Source organism: Cyprinus carpio, chromosome A4 (genome assembly GCF_018340385.1).
Source record: "Cyprinus carpio isolate SPL01 chromosome A4, ASM1834038v1, whole genome shotgun sequence".
In the NCBI taxonomy this organism is placed as follows: Eukaryota; Metazoa; Chordata; class Actinopteri; order Cypriniformes; family Cyprinidae; genus Cyprinus; species Cyprinus carpio.
Genome location: NC_056575.1, coordinates 16,480,521 through 16,504,965, shown reverse-complemented (window position 1 = coordinate 16,504,965; position 24,445 = coordinate 16,480,521). Strand labels below are relative to the sequence as shown.

General features: G+C 36.9%; 1 protein-coding gene across 1 annotated transcript in view; it reads left to right on the top strand.

The window, feature by feature from the left end:
* The first annotated feature begins 1,548 nt into the window (after positions 1 to 1,548).
* LOC109064992 (transcription initiation factor TFIID subunit 3-like) overlaps positions 1,549 to 24,445 on the top strand; it is a 44,121-nt gene continuing 21,224 nt past the window's right edge. The window contains exon 1 of the mRNA XM_042743044.1: positions 1,549 to 1,849. Coding sequence (XP_042598978.1) covers positions 1,564 to 1,849 — 286 coding nt within the window. The 5' untranslated portion in view covers positions 1,549 to 1,563. The remainder of the gene's footprint in view (positions 1,850 to 24,445) is intronic.

The following is a 24,445-nucleotide window of genomic DNA, read 5'->3' as shown; positions in this document are numbered from 1 at the left end:
TTCTGCGCATGCGCGATCGATTGCTCCACAATGTTTCGCTCGGGAAGTAAAGATGGCGGCTCCTGTGGAGGCGCCAGTGTCCCTATTCATGTGAGCGATCAAAACAAAGCCTTTCCAGGCGCCGTGAGAGCGGGCTTTCGGGAGCGGAGAGATGTGTGAGAGTTACGCGCGCTCGCTGCTGCGGGTGTCCGTGGCGCAGGTGTGTCAGGCGGTGGGCTGGGACGCGGTGCAGCTGAGCGCCTGTGATCTGCTGTCCGATGTGATCTAGACATAATCTCACAACCATACCCCGAGCTCCCACAGACACTCAAATCTCTGTGAGTCGTTCAACTCTCCTTTCTTACCCAAAAGAGCACTCTAGAGCAGTGGTTCTCAACCACATTGTGTTAGTGTACACTGACTGTTGAGTGTGTTTGTTGTTAAGCCCCGCCTACTACAAGTGATGTTAGCATGCTCAGCTAACTAGCTCTTTAAATGATGATTTTACTGTTGTAGTGTTAAAACTTAACGAACTGCTTTAAGTCGATTTCTTTGACTTCTTAACACATTGTTTTTTTTTTTTTTTTTGTAAGACGTTAGTTTTGAGGCTAGCCATCAAGCCTCTCAGTCCGCATGTTTTGACAGCTGAACAGAGACTAGTTAGCGGTCTACTTAGGCTAACAGAAATCAGTCTTTGCTTAACAGACTCTATGCTGCTGAAAATGGAAAGAAATGTGAAATAGTATCCCACTCTGAGACTGAAATGTCTGCTGCATCTTAAACCAGATAGTGTGGGATAGTTTACAAGGATGCCGAGTTTGGATTCTCACTTGTTGCCATAGTGATGATGGAAGCCACAGCACCATCTGCGCGGATGAGTGCAGCTCATGTGTTCGAAACAGTGTTCAGATAGTATAGTATTTATTAATTCGTTATTAAAGAACTAGTTTTTAATCATATATAGTATTATATCATATTATATATTCTACTTTCTTGTGTTTTCTTTATTTCAGTTTTAGTCTTTTCAATACATCTAATTGCCAGCTAGCTGAAATCAAATATTCTTAGATTTTCTTTTATGTTTATTTTATTCTAAGTAACACATATAACCTTTCTTTTTGTGTGTGTGTGCATCTGTTGACAAAGCAGCTATATCTGAACCTTCTAGTGGAGAGAGAAAGCTTTTGTAAATTAGCCTGTTTTGAAAGTATTATCAGATACTATTATAGTTTTTTATTCATCTCTTGAATTAAATTTTTTTTTTTCGAATTTAGTTTGTTTTAGTAATTTTGTTGCGTTTTTGACATTTTTATTTTTTGTTATGTCTGTAATGTTTTTATACATTTTTATGTCCGTTTCCGTTGTTTATACATAAAGTAAAACATGAAAATGAGAAACCAGCTGATATAATTTTTTATTAATATTTTATTTTGTACTTTTTTGTGTGTAATAACCAACCACTAAGCTGTGTAATTTATCTGTGCTTTTCCCCCCTCTTTAAATATTCTACACCTAAGTATTATATTTAATGTCCATTTATTAGTTGTGTGGTATTTGAGGTTGCTGAACAGACATTAATTCCGTATGCTGCACATCTCTTTTCTTTCAGATGGACGGACAGACCCTGGACTGAGTGATGTGGACCAGGCTTTTGGACTTCTGGGAGTCACTATAGCTGAACTCGAGGACTATGTAAATAACATGGAGCCTGTTGGCTTCCCACAAACTATCCCTCAGTTTCCCATCAACAAGAGCAGCGTTCTGCAGTTTCCTGCTGCTGGCTTTGAAACGGACGCCCGTGAAGCCCTGAGGGGCGAGAGGAGAGACTATATCCCAGAGTACTTCCCTCCGCTCGTCTCACTGCAGGAAGGTACGTACCAACGTCGCTATAGAGGTGGAACCGAATATATGCAAGCATCAAGGTATCAAAAGATTCAACAGTGTTGAGCTGGAACTAACTGTTCGTGACAGTCTGCTGATTTATTGAACGAAAGTGTTATTCGAGGACCATTTTTAATGTGTCATCATAAAAATAAAACCATTTAACACACACACACACACAAATTAAATCACATCTGACAAGTGACATATATATATATGGTATATATATATATTATATTTATATATATATTTATAACTAAATTCACACAAAGCATAATGTCATTCAATCAACATTCAACAAACGAATGATAAATCATCACACAAAATACATAAAATCTGCACAACCTTAACTCAAGTCCAATTCCACAAAATCTGTACAATTTTTGCACATTTCTAATTTCACACAGTATATACTGTTGTGCTGCCCAGCCTTAATTCAGGTACTCATGCCCATTTTGGTGTGTGCCCATATTGGCTGAGTTCCGTCCCATACAGCGGTGCACACAGGAACCTACATATCCCAGTGCTGCAGTCCTTCACTCTCGCCCCATCCGGCTCATTTCTCCCACACACAAACACACATTCGTCTTCTCGTCACACACAGCGGAGGCGGTGCCAGTGGGTGGTGGAGGGGGCGGACATGATCAGGGTTGTTTCGGGTCGGACAGGAAGCTCTCTGGCTGTGAGGTGTGTTCGTAGGTGTCGGTGTGTGTGAAACAGGAAGGCGGTGGTCTGTAGTAGGCCTTGAGCCATGTGTGTGTGAGAAGCTGGCGGAGGTCCGGCCCGGATGGCAGACATCCCAGGTGAGTGTGTGTGTGTGTGTGTGAGAGTCCAGCCAGAGCAGGGGGTCTAACTGGGCTTGGAGCCAGCGCTCAGCTGGATACCCCTCTGCCAGAAGAAAGACTCAGGGTCTCTTTTTCTCCCTCTCCTCTGTTTCCATTTGTTTCTTTTTTTCCTGTCTCCCGTTTCTTCCTCATAGATCAGTTGGAGGCCGTATTACACTTGAACACACTCACACACCTTCATGCCATACATCTACATGTGCTCTTATAGCAAAACAGACAGTACATTCTTCTATACTATATGTGTTTCTCTCCATACCATGAATGTTATTGAGCCCCACTGTGTGTTGGAGTGTTATGAACACAAATGGATTTTTGTATGGTTTGTATTTCTTTTGTACTCTTGCTAATGGTTAGAATAAACCCCTTATATTAAGGTTTAAATGTGGATATGTAACTCTTCTTGCGTTATTGTAAATGGGCCAAAACAATAAATCCCATAGACTTACATTGAAGAAATGACACGAGTCACTAAAAAACAAAATATAATAGAGAATTTGGGGGGGCTGATTTGTGCCAGAATTCCTTATAGCAAATCCATATCAACCAATGTTACTTTAGTATTATTTATATGCTATTATAGTTAGCTACTATTATATTTTTAAGTTTTAGTGATTTTGTCATTTTGAATTTTGTCATTTTTTCAATTAACAAAGTTTGTTTTTAAGAACAACAGAATGTTAAATATTACTTGTATCACCTTAGCAACATCAGTGTAATAATCTAGTATGTTAGTATGATTGACTTCTGCAGTAGCATATTAAGCCACAGGTTGGCGCTGTGTGACCACAAAGCTGCCAGATTTTCTCTGTTTATCTTGTAGTGTATAATACTCTATGAATGAAGATTTTAATTTGCTATAAAGTTTTGAATATTATTATTAGCCTAAAACTTGCACTGTTGGTTGCAAACAATATAGACACATACGTTTAAAATGATTTTGAAGAAAAAGTGAGTGGTGATGGCACATTTAAAATTCACCAGCCTTCTAGTGATGCTATGGAGGTCTGAGTGGTTGCTTACTGACCTGAGTCAAAAGACCTCACTCGCAAGACTGTATGGTATTATTGTCCCTAGATGGCTCAGGTCAGGTGTTTGTGTGTGTTATATCATTCACTAGAGGAAATATGTAAGGCACACACTCTTCACTAACAAGCCACAAAAATTGTGCTGGTGTTATTTATGTCTGTAGTACAAAGAATTGAACATTGATAGAGATCAAGCTGAGATCTGACGCACAACAATTAAAATGTGCTTTTAGAGCATACTAATTTTGGTTTGTCATAATAATCTGTGGATTTCAGTTTCATGACATTAACACAGATTCAGTGGAGTTGTTGTCATTGCTGCAGTGGTGCGTTTTCTCCCAGTCAACAGGCTGTTGTTTATCTATTGTGTGGGAGCGTATTGTTGTTCAGTCCTGAGGGGAGAAGGTAATGGGAGGTAGAGAGAGCGCGATTGCATCTGTACACTGAAATTACCAGTGATCACACAGGCTGATAAAGTCTCTCCGTCTATGCAGAGAGAGAACAAGATTAAGATGACTGCTCTGGAAATTTACAGCTGAAAAATTAAGCTACGTGATTGGACTGCAGTTTTGATCTGAATGTGTGGCACAAGAACATGGTCCTGTTGGTCTTTCTGCTGTCCTTACTGAAAACGACTTGATACATTTTGTGCATTATTTGTCTGTCCGTTTTGACAGCATCATGCTGTGCAATGCGACACAATCATGGTCAGTCAGGACTTGTGTATGTTAATATAAAGCTCTGTGGAACAGGAATTTGGACCAATGAGATGTGGATGGGCGGGCAAACGCAGCATGACCCCACAAATTAAGGAACCAAGCCACAGGATGTCCTGTTGCTCATTGCTTGTCACGGTCTGATTAAGAAACTTTGATTTACTTAAGAGACTGTTTGTGTAAATGCAGTTTTTCACTTTTTCATGTATAGTTTGTGCATCATATATACGATTGCTTTTGTTTGTGGAAAGTTAGACGAAAGAAGCGATGCTCTGCTGTATTTGTATTAAAAAAAGACAATCTGCACTTCAAGCAAACAAAATCAAACCTGTCGACTTTGCATGCTTGCTTTGAAGCTTCTAGCTTTTGTTGCGTTGCATGCTTTGCTTGCACTTTTGGCAATGTCTTTGATTATAAGAGGAGCTGCTAGTTTAGGTGCATTGCATGCAGCATAGATAGTTAGCTGATTATAATGGGTGCTGTTGATACAACATAAACCATTTTAATGATTTTAACAGACTTTACCAGTTTTTTTGCACTTCATGCTTGCAGTATAGGTTAGTTTGTTAATAATATCAGGATTCTAGTTTTGTTGCATTACATGCTTAAAGCTTTTTTCACATTGTATGAATGCATCATAGATAGATAGTTTTGTTAATTATAATGGGAGCTGTTAGTTTTGGTCACAATGCATGCATGCAGCATATATAGCTTAGTTGATTCTAACAGGTGCTGCTAGATTTGTATGCATTGCATCCCTACAACAAACTGTATTATTCATTTTAATGGGCATTGTTAATTCGGTGGCATTGCATGTATGCAGTTTTGTTTGTTATGAGAGTTGCTAGTTAAATTGCATGGTATGCATGCATCATAGACAGGTTTGTAGTAAATGAGAGCTATTAGATTTGTTGCATTGTATTTGTGCAGCTTTGGTACTAATGTTTGCAGAGCGATTGGTCACATTGAATGCATGCATCATATATTAACCAGTTGCTTGGTTTATACCAAGTCATTAGTACATTAGTAGTCATTTATACATTGTTAGTATTGTTGCACTGCATGCATGCATTTTAGACAGCTTTTTATTGATACTAACAGCCACTGTTCATTTTGTTGTATTGCATGCATGCATCATAGACTAAGTGCAGTACAGACAACTTTGACATTTATAATGCGTGGTGCAGTTTTGCAAGCCTTATATTCAGTCCCGTTCTGTCATTAACACAATCATCTCATTGACAGAGCTAGTTTTGTTGCAGCGCATCACAGCACTCTCTCTCGAAGTGTAGACACTGTGAATCTCCTGGTCCAGGGCTGCTGATTATTTCCTCAGTCTCTGCTAGCGTGTGCTGTGCTTCTGTTAACTTAAGAATTGAGCAAGCTCTGTATTTGACTCGCTCGGTTATCGGGTCTTTTCAAAGCTTCACAAGGGCGTAAAATGATTAGAGGAGAGCCTGACAATGCATGAAGAGATTTGCACAGTTTCCGTAGATGTCAGGTGCAGCCGTTACACTCTAAAAAGAGAAAAGGATGAATATTAAAGGCCTCCGTCTTTTCTCCTTTTCTTCCACCGCGACATTCACATCTTCTTTAGAGAGAATAGGGCCCAGGGCCCCGCTCTGATTGGTAAGGGCACACTCCCGTAGCCAGGAGAATCCGACCTGATGAAAAGAATTTTGTCTTTTAAGTATAATAGTCATTACTGCCTCACATTCTCTCTGTCTGTCTCTCTCAGATCAGCCGTACCCTGTTTTTACAGAGCTGATGTCTGGCCTGAAATGCTTTGAGAACATATTTGATTTAGTGTCTTGCCATCTTTTTTTTTTTTCTTTCACAAAAAATAAAACAAAAAAAAAATTCAAGCAAAAAGAATTAATCAGGCAAATATATATATATATATAAAAACATATATTTTTTAATTAGCATCTAAATTCTAATAAATCTAAATACTTCTAAATACTAAAAAAAAAAAAGAATATTCATGCGTGATTTTTCTACAGAAAATGGTTTTGAGACCTGCAGGTTTAAGGGGCTAGTGCAGAGACAACTTTAACTTCTAGAACGGCCTTTTCTGTCATTGAAACATGCGGAACGGTTCCAGATTGGCCACTGGTACCCTATCGGTGGAAAAGTGGCTTCGGTGTGCTGTTTATGTCTGTCTGTGACACTCTCGCTGATGTAGTAACTCCTGTATTATCTCTCTCTCCTCCTCTTATCTCAATGTATTTCCCTTCCTCGTCCCCCTTTTGCTCATGGAGAGAGAGGGCTATCTGCTCTTTGTAGTTTTCTGACTATTTATGTCGGACAAGGTCGGAATCGTTTAAACTTGCCTGGCTTCCTCAGACCCAAAGATAAGATGAGAGCAGAAAGGCTTGGGATCGATGGAGGAGTGCAGATTTATTCTTCTCTCTCTCTTCCGCTCTCTGTCTTTGTCTCTCGGCCATCCTACTTGCTCTTTTACTGAGTTTTGGTGACGTTGGATACATTTGTCTTTTTTACTTTCCATCTGTCTACCGCTTTAAAATACTGTACCTAAACAGGCCACTTTGCTCATCCAGATCAAATCAAAGAGCAAATTAAAACGCTATCAAATAAATCTGATGGACAGCTCGTACTTGCGGGACCAGAGGAGAAGCTTTCGAGAATTTCCATGTGTTTGGAACACTCCGCTTTTTTAACACAGTTATTCCTTGCTTAAATAAATAGTTCACTCCAAAATGAATATTCTATTGCTATTTACTCACCCTCATGCTGTTGGAATCTTTCTTTCATAGAGCACAAAATGAGACGTTTTGAAGAATGTTCATGCTGCCCTTTTCCATACAGTGGAAGTGGATGGTGACCAGAGCTGTAAAGCAGCAAAAAAGACACAAATAAAAGAAGTCTGTATGACTAAAGAACAATATTTCTACATTTACAAAAGTCTAAAAGAGGAACTAATAAAAGTTGAATTTAGGCTAATAATTTTCTCTCAAATCTCAGTTGCAATTCTAAACTTGTGTTTTGCATCACTGAAATAATAAAAAAAAGGTATCATATGTCTTAACAAGGTTTTAAATATAGCACATGGGTATTTTGGACCACTTTCATGAACTTTAATGGAACTGTTTAGGGCTGCCTGACTAATCAAAATAAAACTAATTTTGTTAATATACCTGTATGTGTTTGTGTATTATTATTATTATTATTAAATAATAATAATTATTTTTATATTTTTTATATTTTTATTTTATTGTGAAATGTTACAATTTTAAAATAATAATAATAATATATAACGTGTATATAATAATACTAATAATATGAGCGTAGAGCCCTATCAAAACCCTTAGTCCAAAATTCACTTTGACTGTATGCACAAGGACATTTAACACATTCTGCAAAACATCTCTTTTTATTCTTCACAGCAGAAACTCATATGGGTTTTATCAACATGAGCACAACTAAACGATGACAGGATTTTCTTTTTTTGTGTGCGAACTCTCCCTTTAGATGTGTTTGTTAGGTGCTGTTGAGTGAGCTCTGTGTGTGTGTGTGTAGAGGGAAGCCTCTGGTCTTATGTTACTCTGTCGTGGCTTTATGATAGATGGCTCAACCCAACCCTACTGCCCCCTGTCACAACCGTTTACCTCCCCCCCGACGGCCAACTGCGTGGATGAGAGAGAGTGTGTGTGTTAGTGTGTGAGAGAGAGAGACAGAGAGGTCCGTGTTTGCTCGTTGCCACTTTCTGATTGACAGGTCTGGGATGACTCCCTGCTGTACTGGGCCAGGTACCGCAAGCCTGTCTTGAGTGTGTGTGAACGGCAGACAGACAGGAGCCGGCTATTGGGCTCGGTGGAGAGGTCACCTGACCCAGGATCAGTCCTGGAGAGCGTGCTACCCTCCTCTGCCCAGGTGTGCTAACACAAAACGTGTGTGTGTGTGTGTGTGCAACGAATTTCCTCTCCTATCTTTTATTCCCAGTCCAAACTCTGACATTCTCGCAGGTTTCTCTGATAATTAGGTGACTTGAAAGCATTTTGCGACTGCCTCGGTGAGATCTCCATAAAACACATAATCCATTCCGTTTTTATGTCTCCCAAAGAATCGTTTGATTCTTTTATCACACGTTTCCCCTTTCTAGCATGTCCTATTCTTTTTGTCCTGCTGTCGTTCTCATTTCATTCTCCGTCTGTGGTGCTTTTGTGTCCTTCGTTCCAAACTTGATCTTCTTCATAGGTGAAGCGCTCGCTCGTGCAAGTGTAAAGTCTTCAGATACAGGTATGAGCAAAGTCAAGCTTTTTGATCTCTATAAAGTTTCATGTCATGATAGGATTTATCATAGCTCCAAGTCAGAACTTTCTTTACAGGTGTGTTTAATGCGAACATATATTGCCTTATTTTTTTTTATTTTTTGTGCACTGTTTTGAATAGGGATGCACCAATTTGAAACTTCTGCCAATATTATAAATATTATAAACCCAATATTGCAATTCTGTATTGCTATTTGTGAAAACCTGAGCACGTCTGAACAGATAGAATGGTTTAATGGACCTTTCGGATTGTGTTTGTTTTTGTTGATCATGTATGTGTTAAGAACTTATACATTTAAATTTTAGTGATTTATTGAACCTCGCTGTTTAGAATTAAATTGAAATACAAGGTAAAGTGATCTAGCTGAGTAACAGATAGCAAACTGTTGAAATTGTGAGAAGCATCCACAAAAAAACAACAACACTTACTTAGTCACAATTTTATATATCGAACCATATGTAGTTTTTGTTTTCTAGTGCAAATGTGTGTTTGATTTTTATAGCTAACATGGAGTTGTATTATTATTATTATTATATATATATATAAAGAATTTCCATTTTGCTGGAAAAAATAAATAAATTGTGTATTAATTATTTATTTTGAAATGCACAAACAATTTTTGAATTCTAAGTGCATTGCATTTAGTAAAGATTTATTGTCAAATATTGCCAGAGAAAATATTAATACATCTAGTAAATATTGTAAAATTGTTGTATTTTCTATTACTTACTTTTCTTATTATTTAATGGAATTATTTTATTTTTAAATCATTATTTTGTTTTGAAGTGCTCAAATGTTCTTTTCATGTTTTATAAACAAACAAACAAACATTTTTGCCATGTTTAGACATGAGTTTTTCGTATTTCAGTTGATAATTATGTTTGATGTAGGTTCTTTAAGTGCGAGTTGATCATGAAAGTTTAACATCTCACCCCACCTAATGTCTTGCAGTACCTCTGCCTCCTTTAGATGGCACTCTTGCCCCAGCCAACCTCTTTCCTCCTTTCTGTCTTTCTGTGTCTACATCTCTCTCCTCTGCTGGTCTGTCTGTCTGTAGCACACAAACATATTCCACGTGTTTTCTCTGGAATCTCTTTTTTTGCCTTGTTTGTTTACATAGAAATGTACTGTACAAAATGTGTGGGTAGGAAAATTGCTGTTCGTACATTTGATCGCCGCCTACACACACGTCTATATAGGCCAAAAAACTTTTATTGCTCAAATCATAAACAAAACACTTAATTTGAAGGCGATGAATTTGTTTGTGCTGTAATGACAGAGACACTCTACTTCTTTGAGAGAGTGTACTACAATTATCTCTATAAATGCATCCCCTTTAAAACACCAAAAACTGAAAACTTTTAAAGCACACAGAAATTAAATGAATCTAGAAAGAAGACAGAATTAATGTGAAGTTAACTAGCTAACCTCATTAATAAACTATTTGGTTGTCGGACCATCCTGACCTATTCCTACTAGTGTTTTGATTTCAGCCGAAGATTCCTGTTCTTATTTCCTGAAATGGAAAACTGTTTTGAGAGTTGTTTGAAATTCATAGATATTAGCTTCTGTTGCTGTTGGACTTGGTGAGTTCGGGTCAGAGTAGTTTTGCCGGGGCCACCGTGAGTGTTTGTGTGTTGAAACTCTTTTAACTGATGCTGTGTGTAGTGGGCTTGGTTCGTCCGGTGGATGGGAGGGGTAGGAATTTAAATCCGTCCCCAGAGAGGGTGACAGGCTCGCGGGCTCAACAGAAACCCTGCCCCCAGTCACAAGGCCCAAGTTTTTTAAACTGTAAACCAATTATCAAATAGACACATCACAAATATATTTTTTTTTTTTTGCAGACAGTGCAAATATTTTTATTTTTTTATTTTTTGGCTGGCAGTTACTATGGCTTTGTCACCATAAACCTTTGTGATTAATATTAAATATTAAAAATATAGTGATCTGACAATAAAAAATTAATGCATTGTTTCCAGAATTTATGAATCAAACCATGCAGAATTTCATATGTTCATTTCTTATCCAAAATACTGTTCTTAATCTTTTTTCAGTTTTAAAATCCACCAAATTCATTTTTAAAACATAATTGTTTTTTATCAATATTGCAGTATGGTGTAAATTGTTTATTTAGCTATATTTGATTTTTGTCATCTCATTGAAGATAATTTTTAAGTAACTTTGAACTGAGTACAACTGAATTGTATCAAAGAGACGAAATTGACTTATTGTCAGAGCAAATATTTAAGTTTCTGTTAATGTTTGAATTTGTTTAGTGTTTAGTTTCTGGTTTCAGAAGAGAATAAATGTGTATAAAATAGATTCTATGAGATTCATCAATTAAAAGCCAATAAAACTCCCAGTATGAGGCAATATGAATTATCCATGCTTATTATAAGAATATATGTAAATATTTGTTAAAAGCATTATTCATAGTGCTAATGTCAACAATCTGGTTCACCCTCCAATATCAAGTGTTACGCTCTAAAAGTGTGTTACAGGGGTTCACTTGTGTGTGTGTTCAGTAATTGGGCTCTCTCTCAAACACACACACACACAAACAGTGCTGCTGAAGCGTTTACACTTAACACCACCATAGGAAACAACACACACACACACACACAAACAGTGCTGCTGAAGCGTTTAGAGGTGCCAGGGAATTAGTGTGTGTTTATTGTCCCAGCAGAGAGGGAGTCTGGGTAAGCACTTAATGCCACCATAGGAAACAAGAGGTGGATGAGACCAGCATTCTGAAGGAGGGTGGAAAATCACTGCACACGGTGCCAGTCAAGAGGTGCTTTTACTGAAGCAGAGGAACATACATTATTTTATAAGCTATATATAATCTAATAAGTCTAATTTGTGCAAAGTTCAACTTTCAGAATTCATTTTTTAATTGGGATATGGATAAATAGTTAATGATGTGAGCTTTTTTGAGTGATTGTGTGCAGATTATGTAGAATGAAAAATGAGTGTATTTTTATGGTAATGTGTGTAGCTTTTGTTTCATAGGTATGGGTATTAATATACTCTATATACTCTAATATACTCTATGTATATATATATATATATATATCTATATACATATATATATATATATATATATTATATATATAGTATATATATATATATATATTACACCCTGTACCTCAAATCCAATGAAAAAAAAGCTTATTTTTTCTTACGTCTTAATGTCACTCTCTTGCTGCTCTTTAGTAGCAGTAGAAAAAGCTACACACACACACACTATATATATATATATTATATATACACACACACACACACACACTATATATATATATATATATATATATATATATATATATATATATATATATTTTCTTTCTAGAGTATAATATACTCTATATACGCTCTCTCTCTGTATATATATTCTAGAGTATTATATACTCTAATACACACACACTCTCTATCTCTCTATATATTTTCTACTGTATATACTCTAACATTCTCTCTCTCCCTATGTGTGTTTGTGTGTGTATACACATATACATATATATTCTAGAGTATAATATACTCTGATATCCTTTGCTCTGTAAAGTACTCTATAATACATTATACTCTAGCACTCTAGATGTCATCTAGATTGACTGTACAGTCAGTGTCCTCCTCCACCAGTCCTGAAGCTTGTGTTGTGTTGTGTGATGTCTGACCTACAAAATCTGCTGATGGACATTTTCCCCCATGATCATCATGAGCATCTAAAGATGACACACCTTCCTGTTATTTTTGGTTTCCTGCTTTGCGTGTCTGTTTGCATCTCCCCCTGGATGATGTGCAGCCTATATTTAGTAAGACAGTAAGTTATTTTCTGCTGGCTTATTCAGAAAATTTTTGACTGGCCCCACCACAAAAATATAGCGAAATATATTTTTAGTAGCATTGATATATTTTTTTCTTGGAGACTTGAAATCTCATTTAAAATCAGCAGAATTCACAATGATGTTTAGAACATCACAGAAAACCAAAAGTTTCCAAGGCCGCATGTGCTATATATGCTTAACAAACATATAACTTAAAGGGGTCATATAATGTTGCTAAAAAGAACATTATTTTGTGTATTTGGTATAATGAAATGTGTTTATGCAGTTTAAGGTTCAAAAACACATTATTTTCCACATACTGTAGATTATTGTTTCTCCTCTATGCCCTGCCTTCTGAAACGCGTCGATTTGTACAAAGCTCATCAGTCTGAAAATGACTTTTACTGTCTTTTTATGTGTTGCGTTGCATCACGCCGCTTAAACATGTCTGCGTTTGTGATCAGAGAAATGACAAACAAGCTATACTCTACACTGCTCAAAATATTTCAATCATCAGTGGCAAATTCTTTAAAATATAAAAAACGTACTTACAGTCTGTGAGTCAGAACAGCCGGCATTGTAGTCTGCTCTACCAGGATCAGGAAACAGTCATCCATAAAATGCACTGGACACATCTGAATATTTGGGTTGAGCTGTTCTGGAACAGTGTTGTAAATACAAATTAACCACTGATTTCTAGTTGTGTCCTCTTTTGGAAGGCCAAACAAAGTAGTTTTGCTTTCTCAATGAAACAGTGTCACACACCGCGTCCTTGAGTGAGCAGAGGCGGGCGGGCTTGAGAACGGCACGGCCGGCGGGCAACCATATGTGACGACCCCGGGCTGGACTCCGCTTCGTCCACGGTGAAGGCCGATCCGGCAATTCACATCGCAAAGTTGATGGATTTCCTCAGCGACCAGCACGGATCAGCTCTAGGCATGACGAAGCGGATATTGTTCTCTTTTGGAAGGCCAAACACAGTACTTTCGCTTTCACAATGAAACACACAGCATTTCCACAACATGGCGGCGCCGCAACAACAATACTACAGCGAGAATAAAAGTTATTCCTTCTTTCTTTGCGTGAACATTTGGGCGACGTTATGCAAATCTTCCCACACCGTGACATAGACATGTGGGGGCGTGTTAGAACGAGACGTTTTAGGGGGCGTGGTTGACTCTTAACTTTTATAAAGAATACCTATTTGGATTTGAGACTTTAGTCTTTGCAATTTTACAGATCATCCTTATGCACCAAGAGCTTGTAACACTCCAAAGAGAAAGGAAAAATTTAAATCGTATCATATGACCCCTTTAATAATAAAATAGCCCTAGGCCGACAGGGCAAGTGGTAGGTCCTGGTCCTGTTGTTATTGTTGCATCCTCCACATAGAATTACTTTAAGAGAGTTTTCTGTTCTTAAATAGCTACATGTTTTGACTTCGTAGCTTCATAAGGCAGTCATAAACCTTCTAATGGTAACTGCCACAGGTAGAAACATCTAGAGACGGATGTTTTGGAGGGAGGTCGACCCTGACGTCGAATTAGGTCCATTTTGAATTTGCACTCAACAAAGTATTGACTTTCACTGTGCCAATATAGGGCTGTCATTCAGAATATTGGCAGACTGTAGCAAAAGATAATTACTGGCTAAGGTTTATGTGATATAAATGATCTGTCAGAGGGCAGAATGAGGAAGTTTCTATTGAGGTGTGTCGGGGCTGTGGAGTGGAGCAGGAAACACACTTGTCCTCCCACAGAAAGAACGGTAGCTAGATAACGACTATCGGTTTTGTGCCGTCGCACTTGCGACTTTACCTGTATTTCCACACGTTATCTGCATAGGTTGTGAAACTCTGCATTTATGCATTTTATCAGGCAGAGGCTATGCTTCTATTTATGTGTATGTATGGTTTTGTGTTTGTGTGTATCTTTTATTTCAAAACAACTCTTATAATTTGACATCTACATAAGGTTTGTGACATAGATTCTTCTTAAATTGATCCGGTTAAACCTTAATTGTAGTTAGCATGAAATGGCAATCCATTTCACTTTTGTAATGTGCCATATTTGTGCTTTTTTTCGTCTGAAATATTTTCAGAATTTTTGTTCATTTTTCTTATTGAAGCCATTGTGAGCAGGCAAAATTTCACTTGCTTTGATTTTTATTTGATCCAGTTTGACCAGTTTTGAATGTGAATTTTGAACATGAGTTTAAAAATGTTATGTGGATACCTCACATGAGACCAGACAAATATTCCTGAACTTCAGAAATATATCTTTAATTATTATTATTATTATTATTATTAATGGAAACCATTTGTACAGAAAGCAATGATTTAAAACAGAACAAACAAGACAGACAGATGGAGAGAATACAGCGTAGACAGCCGAGAATGGAGAGCGAAAGATTGGATGGCAAGATGGAGAGGAGGGAAAGACGTGCGCCTGCAGAATACAAACAGGGTTTTTCCATCTAGAGCGTTTGCCCTCATGGCACCAGCAGAGGCAGGGAAACACAGCTTAGATTAATGCACTGATAGAGGGAGGGAGAGTCGGGCGAGGAGGAGAGATAGAGCGACGGGATGAGAGACGGGCAGAAAGAAGAGAGTCCAGGATTAATTGAATGACTTCTGGATTGAACTCATGATGGACGAGTCTTCAGAATGAAGAAGTAGGGGGAAAAAACAACAGCAACTCAAGTAAAACACCCTCAGTGGTAAACGATTCATGGCATTTTATTTTTACGGCCTAAACGCATTCTAAGTGGACCTGATCCCTCACACTTGCATCGACCACTGCGATATAAATAGTCAAACCTCATTCGTCACCGAGTTCTCTGAAACCTAATCCACGCACTCCGTATCTCACATTGTTATATAGCTCTGTTACTTACTTGGCTTGTAACAAATGAGAGAGATGTGGCTAACAGACAGCAATATGCCCACGTGGCATTATCAGTTATCGCTGACTGGGTTTCTCTGCAGCCCGTAGCTCATCGCATTCCAGACACAACGTGATCGACTGCAGCTGAAACGTGAGAGAATCCGATAAACTTGTTCACATCTACTTGTGCTGAAACATACCCTAAGACGTAGCCGCTTGTGAATCCTAGTCAAGCGGTGCAGATAAATTCTGCATAGAGGATTGCAGTGGGGCTTTTCTCTTCGTAGATTAGTGCCTGCTAGGCATGGGTACCGAAACCCGGTATTAAATGGGCCCTTGGGCTAAATTATGAAAGACCGGAGTATTGATAAGCTCTGATGTTAACGGTTCTGCTGTCGGTAATGCAGAGATTAAAAAAGCACATATAGCCTACATTTGTTATTGCTATTGGCATTATTTTGCAAATTCTATCTCACCAGAGTCGCCAGCTGTTTTTATATGTAGTAATATTTATACTGTACATTTGTCTATGATGCATTTTTGCTATTCGCAATTCAGAAGTGAGATCGTGCTCACTCGGAGGAGCTTCAGCGCACACAACATGAAAGCCCTGTTTAATTATGATAGAGGAAAGAACTAAACATTCAAACGTCTGCTTAAACTTTAGGCCTGTGGCGGTGATATTAAGCTAATTTAATTTTTACCTTAACAGCAGTGTGCATTCATTCCTCGCTAAAACCCAAACTTAACGTCAAAATCAGATAGTCGCATTTTGTCTAGTGCAACTTCCTTCCCTTAACAGCAGTGTGCATTCATTCCTCGCTAAAACCCAAACTTAACGTCAAAATCAGCACAATTGTTGTAAAATGCCGTTTTTACTGTTAATAAAACGTTGAAAGCACAATAATCTGTGCAAGAAACGCTGTTCCCCAGGCTGAAATGTGTGCGCTCTCCAATACAGACTGCAACTAGACAAGCAATTTACAATTTGGGCTTCAGGTGACAGGCGCACATCCAAACGATCAAATACACACAAAATATGTCAAAATGGCCAGCTTGGAAAGTATTCACTTAAAACATAATTTAACGTGGAACAGACTATAACAGTTGGGAGAAAATCCAATGAGTGTCAGTGTATAGGGTAGGCCTAGCGTTTTAAAGTGACAGCAGTGACTGGCACTTGGGCTATCAATGTTAATCATACAACAAAATGAGCTGAATAACGTTAACTTTAAGCATTATTATATCAAATCATACATTGAAAACTATGCAGTGTTCATTTACATTTGATTACTTTAGTAGATTTCTTTTGTATGCTATATTACTTACCTGAACAGTAATGTTAGTAGACCTTCATGGAAAAATTAAAGCATTGTTTATTTAATTTGTATCTTTGTTTCATTGTATTTATCAGTTTGTTTTACTTTATTTCTTTATTCATGTTCTTATCTTATGTATATAAAACGCTAAAAAAAGCCCACACACTAGTGCATTTACAAATGAGGTTTTATAATAATTTCATAAAATATTTATTTTACATTACAGAATATAAAACAATGTTAATTCAGCTCTAATTCATATGTGTCTAATATATATATATATATATATATATATATGAATAATAAAAAGTACAGATAAGAATACCATTAGGGAACCGGATCGATAAGCAGTATCGGTAAGAATAGTAATACCGTTAAACTGTTGTCTTTAGGGAATTAGTGCTTTCTAAATGTTAGATTTTAAATGGCATGAAATATTGAGGGACTCTTTTGTATACTAACATACTACTACATCTGAATTATGTATTATGCATAATTGGCAAGTATGCAGTTTCTTTCTCCATGCATCTCACTGATTTACTGTATCCCACAATGCAGTGCGCTTGACTCTCCTTTGGCCCAGTGTGATGAAGTGCACTTATTCAAGTGCATATTGAAATGTTAATTTTTAGCTTTTTTTCACTCATTATTTGATTGAACAAAAGTTGTTTGTTTGACTAAAGTTTAAAGACATTTTAACCCAATTTTGCAAAATAAGCCTAACTTTTGTTGTTCCTAGATAACTGGATGCATGTGATAATATCTATGATGAGGTTTTGACGACAATATAGAATACTTTTTTTAATAAAGATTTATCATATAATAATGCTTCTTGCTTTATAAAGCATTATTACATGCCGTGGTTTGATGGTTTATTGTTTTTACCTGCTTTTGTTTGTCTTTTTTTCATTCTTGTTTGCTTGCTTTTATTTGTTTGTTTGCTTTAAGTGCACAGTGAAGCTGTGATGTAACTTTTTTCACTCATTATTTTATCAAACTGACAAAAGTCAGATCATTTTACCCAGTTTAAATAAAAAATGCAAAATCAGCCAACTGTTGATAATTCCAAGATAATAACTGGGCTCCATTGATCATTTCCATGACAAAGGTCATGACAGCAATACAGCATATTGTATTTATTCTGTTATCTTTGTTTATTGTTTATGTGTTCTTGTCTGCCTGGTTTTGTTCAGTTGTTTGTTGATGTTCTCATTTGTTCCATCATCGTTTATTATTGTTTTTGCCCCAAACATGCTTTTGTTCCTTTCCTTTTAATTTTTGTCACTTTCTTGCCTGCTCTCTTCTTTGCTTGTTCTTTCTTTCTTTCATTCATTTATTTGTTCGTTTTTTAGTCTCTTTTGTTCTTTCTTTGTTTTTTTCTGTTTCTTTCTTTCTTTCTTTCTTTCATTTATCTATTTGTTCTTCTTTCATTGTCTCTTTCTTTCTGTTTCTTTCTTTCTTTCTTTCTTTCATTTGTTAGTTCTTTCATCTCTTTCGTTCGTTCTTTCTTTCTTTCATTTGTTAGTTCTTTCATCTCTTCGTTCTTTTTTTTCTTCCTTTTTCTTTCTTTTTCGTTCTTGTTTTTTCTTTCTTTCTTTCTTTTCTTTTCTTCATTCTTCTTTCTTTCTTTCTTTTCTTTCTTTCTTTCTTTCTTTCTTTCTTTCTTTCTTTCTTTCTTTCTTTCTTTCTTTCTTTCTTTCTTTCTTTCCAGTGTTCTCTCTGTTACACTGCAGTATCAGGAGTATAGTTCTGTATCAGATGTTATATCATGCTGTAATTCTGTTGTTGATAAAGTGTTTGGCCCTGTATGTGTTTTGCTGCTGTTATCATGAATCACACAAGCACTTGAGAGCAAGCGAGTGTGTGTGTGTGTGTGTGTGTTATCACTGATCAGAGTGAGGTCGTCTAGGCCATGTGTTGCTTTATATTTCATCATCTTAGGCTTCTTATCTACTGTTGGCTCCACATAACCAAGCCCCTAATTCTGTTTTACTACTGACATACACACAAATACACCACCTTCAGAAACGCACATGAACCTATATTATGAGTGGCAAGGCAAAACGGATTGAATGATCACTCTGTCTTTGGCAGATATATCATCTCAGTGTTATAAGATGATTTTCACTGAAATGTCCGGTGCTCTTATAGTGGTCAGCACTTAACTACATGACATAACTGTGATGTTTCTCTCTGAGGAAAACACTTGCATACACACACAAACACGGACTCAAAGTTCCCAGACACAGTCTGGCCCCATGCTGACCTGTGTTGCACCGTTTATCTAATAACATAATTTAAGGGATTTCCTGAGTGGGCCAAGGAGTTGCGCACACACACACACACACACACACACATACACACACACACACACTCACATTTGTTTAGGAATTTTTCTCTGTATATTGTAGTATGTCCAGAATGACATGTAGAAAATGTCAGGCTGTAATCAAATTATCCGTATGTTTATGAAGATCTGTGTGTATATATCAGTTAACCTGAGTGAAGAATTACAGCCAGTTCTGACCCAAACTCTATTTAGGTGTAACATTATGTAAAAGTATACATCTAGCTTCTTCTCAACCCATCACTGCTAAAACACACACACACACACACACACACACACACACACACACACACACACACACACACACACTCACTCACACACACACTCTCTTACTCTCTCACTCTCTCTCTTTCTCTCGCTCTCTCGCTCTCACTTTCTCACTCTCTCACTCTCTCTCTCTCTCTCGCTCTCTCGCTCTCACTTTCTCACTCTCACACACACACACACACACACACACACACACACACACACACACACACACACACACACACACACACACACACACACACTCACACTAACACACGATCTCTCTCTCTCACACACGCACTCACGCACACACACACATCTCTCTCTACAAACACTCTCTCTCTCTCTCTCTCTCTCTCTCTCTCTCTCTCTCTACTCACACTCACTCATCACTCTCACTCACCCACACACACACTCACACACTCACACACACACACACACACACACACACACACTTACACTTATCTAAATCTAAATGAGGGCATATCATACAATAATTTTTTTCTTAATATTATAATTTTTTTTTAAATATGAAGCTTAATGTTGTTATTATTATAGAATAGCTCAAACTCTACCCATAGAAGAATACTTTGAATTTTTGGAATGAATAAAATAAATAAAATTTCCAATTTAGAAAACCTTGGATATCCCCAATGGGGCATTTGGTCAAATTTAGCAATATAAATAAAGGGCAGTACTAAATGAGGAAAAAAGAAATAAATAAAAGAATTTTTGAAAATATAAATGAAATAACATGATATTTAGGCAAAAAAAAAAAAAACAACACAACTCCATTCAAAACAAAACTATATATATATATATATATCTATCTATCTATCTATCTATATATCTATATCAACCGTTCTATCTTTCGTTCTATCTATCATTCTGTCTATCGTTCTATCTTTCGTTCTATCTATCATTCTATCTATCATTCTATCGTTCTATCATTCTATCGTTCTATTGTTCTCTCTTTCTGTTAATTTTTAATTCTGTCATTCTATATGTTCTATATAGACTACCGGCGGGGTTAATCATGGGGACGGGTGTTTTTTGGGAGTCGTGTAATGGCTTCCGATTTTCTCAGGGAGGAAGCAAAATGTAAATTAAGCAATTATGTATCTTAACGAGGGTAACACAGTATTTATAGACCTTAATAACCTTAAGTGGGCTGGTTTGGAAGCTCGTCAAGGGAATTAATGTAGTCTAAACAGCCTGCTCTCCTGTTTGACTTGGAGTGGCTCCCTCCACATGTCGCACAGAAATATGAAAATGAGTTTTGCAGGCAGCTGTAGTGTTGGGCACATAGCACATGCTCGAGCTCTTTGTGCTTATTGTTGTGTTTGGATGCTTTTTCCTAACTTTGTAGGAAACGGGTACATTTAAAAAGTACATGTTGGCTACACAAGTTTGGGTCTAGATAGTGACATTTCTCTATCCTTTTCCCTTTTCTAACCTTAATTTCCTTTGTCTTATTCAGTTATTAATATGTAAATAGGCTTGTAAATAGGCATTCAGATTGACTAATAACAGTATAGAAATGTATTCAAATTCTCAACATAGTAAGATAACATTAAAGCACACCTGCAAAAAAAAAAAATCACACACACACACCCAGCACACACACACACACACACACACACACACACACAAAACAAACCTTACTAACCTATTTTTTTTTTTTTTTTTTGACAACCGCATTAACCCATAATTAGGTATGACCTTTTTCTCACTTTAAGACCACAAGAACAAATATCTGAAGTTGAATATCTTCATCTTAGACTGTTTTTGGAGCTTTTCTTGGATTCACAATGTCACTTTACTGCACCAAAGAGAAAAAGTTCTAAGTTCAGAAGGCTGATTTGACATTTGAAGTGAACTGGAACAGAGCAAGTGCCTTCTGTGGTAAAATATCTGGGCTGCACAATTGTGCCGACGGCAGCACAAACGTATTTTTGTAGGAGTAAGCACCCAGGCTTTTTAAGTTCAACCCCTGGTCTTAAACACACTTTTAATATATGGGGGTTTTTAGATTGAGTTGCGTGTGTCTCAAGTGGTAGGCTAGTTTGGGATTATATTCCTTCCATATTGAGATTCAGAAGCTTTATTTTAGTGTGTCGACCCAGCAGTTTCAACGATTTTGGAAAATAAAAACAAATTGGAAAAATTTAAGTAATCTTAATACACCAATATGTAAACAAGACACATTTGAATATGTTTCCTGCTGTGTTTGGGGCCCGAGCACCGATGGTGTGAGGACCCACTAATATCCCAAAATTATAAAATAAATATTTTATTTTATTTTTTTGTGGTGAAAGTTTGAGTTTAAAAGACGTCAAATAAGAAAAAAAAAACCTGACCATGGCAAAGTCAGTAAGTTTCTTAAATTATCAGATAATTTTAATAATATGATAATACAAAAAGTAAATTATATTTTAAAATGTTAAAAATTTCAATATATACAAAATATATATAATATTCTTGATGGTTAAATCACATTAAAGATGTAGAGCCATTAGAGGTAAACTTTTCCTAAAAAGGTTTTATAGTATAAACCATATTACACTAATTTGAATACAAGAGTGCATTTCAAATAATTTGGCACATTCTTTACCATGAACCTTCTTATATGCCATTGACCCATTTTGAACTAATTTCTTTATCCTAAAGCGACTTTGAAAATAGGCCTATAGGAATTGAACTCCCATATTAGCGTCTCTCGCTTGATTAAATGAGGCTTCAAGTTGCATATGAAGAAATTCACCTGAACAGGGATGTGAAGGTGTACGTTCAGTTGTCGCTTTGTGTGATTTGGTGTGTCCATAAGTCACCTGCGTGTGTCGACACTGATACACACCGGCACCAAGTGGAATTAGTCCTGGTGCCATTCTGTCTAACTAATCTCCCCCCCCTCTTTTTATTTTATTTGTATTTTGTTCGTACGGGCGCAAGGAATCCTGGCCCTCTCTATCACAAAGAGATGCAAATCTCTCTCTCTCGCTCTCTCAGTCTTCTGCCGTCGTTCAGCCGTTACGGAAAGGGCAGACTGCTGGCGCCGAGCTGTTTTGGGCTCTCCTCAGTACACGCACACACACACACTTGTACTCCCACACGATGCTGTCACACAACATACCAACACACAATGTATGCACATGCATGAACTTTATTTGGTATTTCACCCATTATTAATGAATGCAAATATATAAATATGCCACACACACACACATATATATTCGACTGCATACGCATCAAATGCATCCATTAAGCCTAAATGAGGCGTATTGTTGTGTTGCGCTGGCCATTTAGGAAATGTTCAAGACTTTGGCCCCACAGCCCTCATGCGGGTCCCCTCCACTAGGCGGTAGACCCCCTCTGTCTCTTTTCCTTCTTTCTGCAGTTCCTGCTTTTCCTTGTAGTTCACCAAAGGGTGAGGAGTTCATAGAATCAGAAGCGGTCAACTCAGGTAGACGCCAGGTTCGGTGAAAGTCAAAGTAAACTCATTCTGAACAGGAAACATTGGACATTTCCCTCTGTTTTTTCTACTTCAAACCGGTCCGAACATGTAATGCATCAGAATGTGGTAGGAAAAAGGAGGTTAAATTATTTGACATCCTTCATCATATTAAAGTGCACGGTCAATTTCTGAGAAGGTACTCTGTTATATTTTTGTACCTCTCTAAGCTTGAGAAACTGCATGTTTTCATTGCATGTTTGGACGTCAATCAGCGGTCAAACTTTCCGACCAGAAGAAAAAGAGATGAGCATAAATCGGCCGGTCAACTTTGTGCGAATTTAGCTCCTTTATTTACTTACCAGAAACTTTTCAAAAAGTTTATTTGACTGCTTCCATAAAAAAGTAAGGTACAGTGTTTATTGACTTGAAGTGCCGATTATTTATTCTGGCTAATTTGAAGCAGCGGTCTCCTCTCCCCGTTCCTCCGTCTCTCCCTTCGTGTTTTCGGATAATCCCGGGCAGCGGTGAAGAAGTGGAGTCAGATGAAAGATTAAATAAATAAATAAAGCGCTTTGGATAACATTCTCCTCTGATTGACCTGACCCCGTGACCTGAGAGACACTCACGAAAGGTCACGACCTGGCCACAGGAATGTTCATTTTTGAATTGCGCTTGTAAATACCCTTGTCCTTACCTTTTCTATTAAACTGCTTCTTGAAATAAAGCTACAAGGTATGTGCAACGGATGAATATTTTACAATCCAGAATTATAATGTAATATTAATATATATAATATAAAATGGATACAGTCTAAAAATAAACTGGATGTTCAAACATGTATGACTGTGTCTGTGTGTGTGTGTGTGTATATATATATATATATATATATATATATATATATATATATATATATATATATATATATAACTATATATGCATGCTATACAATCTTGTTCTTTATTGATCATACAAACATCATTTTAAAATTGAGCCTGTACAGTATATTATATTGCTTGGTAGAAATGAATAGGAATTTAGCATTCATTTTGAGCAATTAAAACATAAGAGATTATGAAAAATAAACTTTATAAGGTGTTTTTGTGTGTTTTGATGACTTTATCCAAGATTGCATGGCTTATTTCCTGTCAAACCAAACATCGTAAGTGGGCATGATTTAAATGATAGTAAGGATTTGAAACAACACCATAACTGCTTTACTACTGTATGCAAGAGCTCTTTGTGCTGTTGCTTGACTGCGCTGTCCGAACGTGCTTTGCGTGATGGCTCTGGCTCTCGATGTTGGAAATGTAGTGTATCTGGATTCCTCCCATATCATGCACAGACGATCAGATGAATTAGATAACTGTTTTGATGTCAGAAAGATTAGGCCTTTGTCAGTTACTTCTCAAAGAATTAAAGTTGTCTATGAGGAAACCAATGTCTGCAGAATTTGCATATGTACTTTCCATGTTTTAAATAATGTAATTAGTTTGGGTACATGTTTATTTTTAAGGAAAATAGTTTTTTTTTTTTTTTTGGAAAATAAATGTGTGCTAATTGGATTAAGTTTTTATTCAAATCAAAAATAACATTTAACATTTACAGTTTACATTCTACATTTTTATGCAATATAT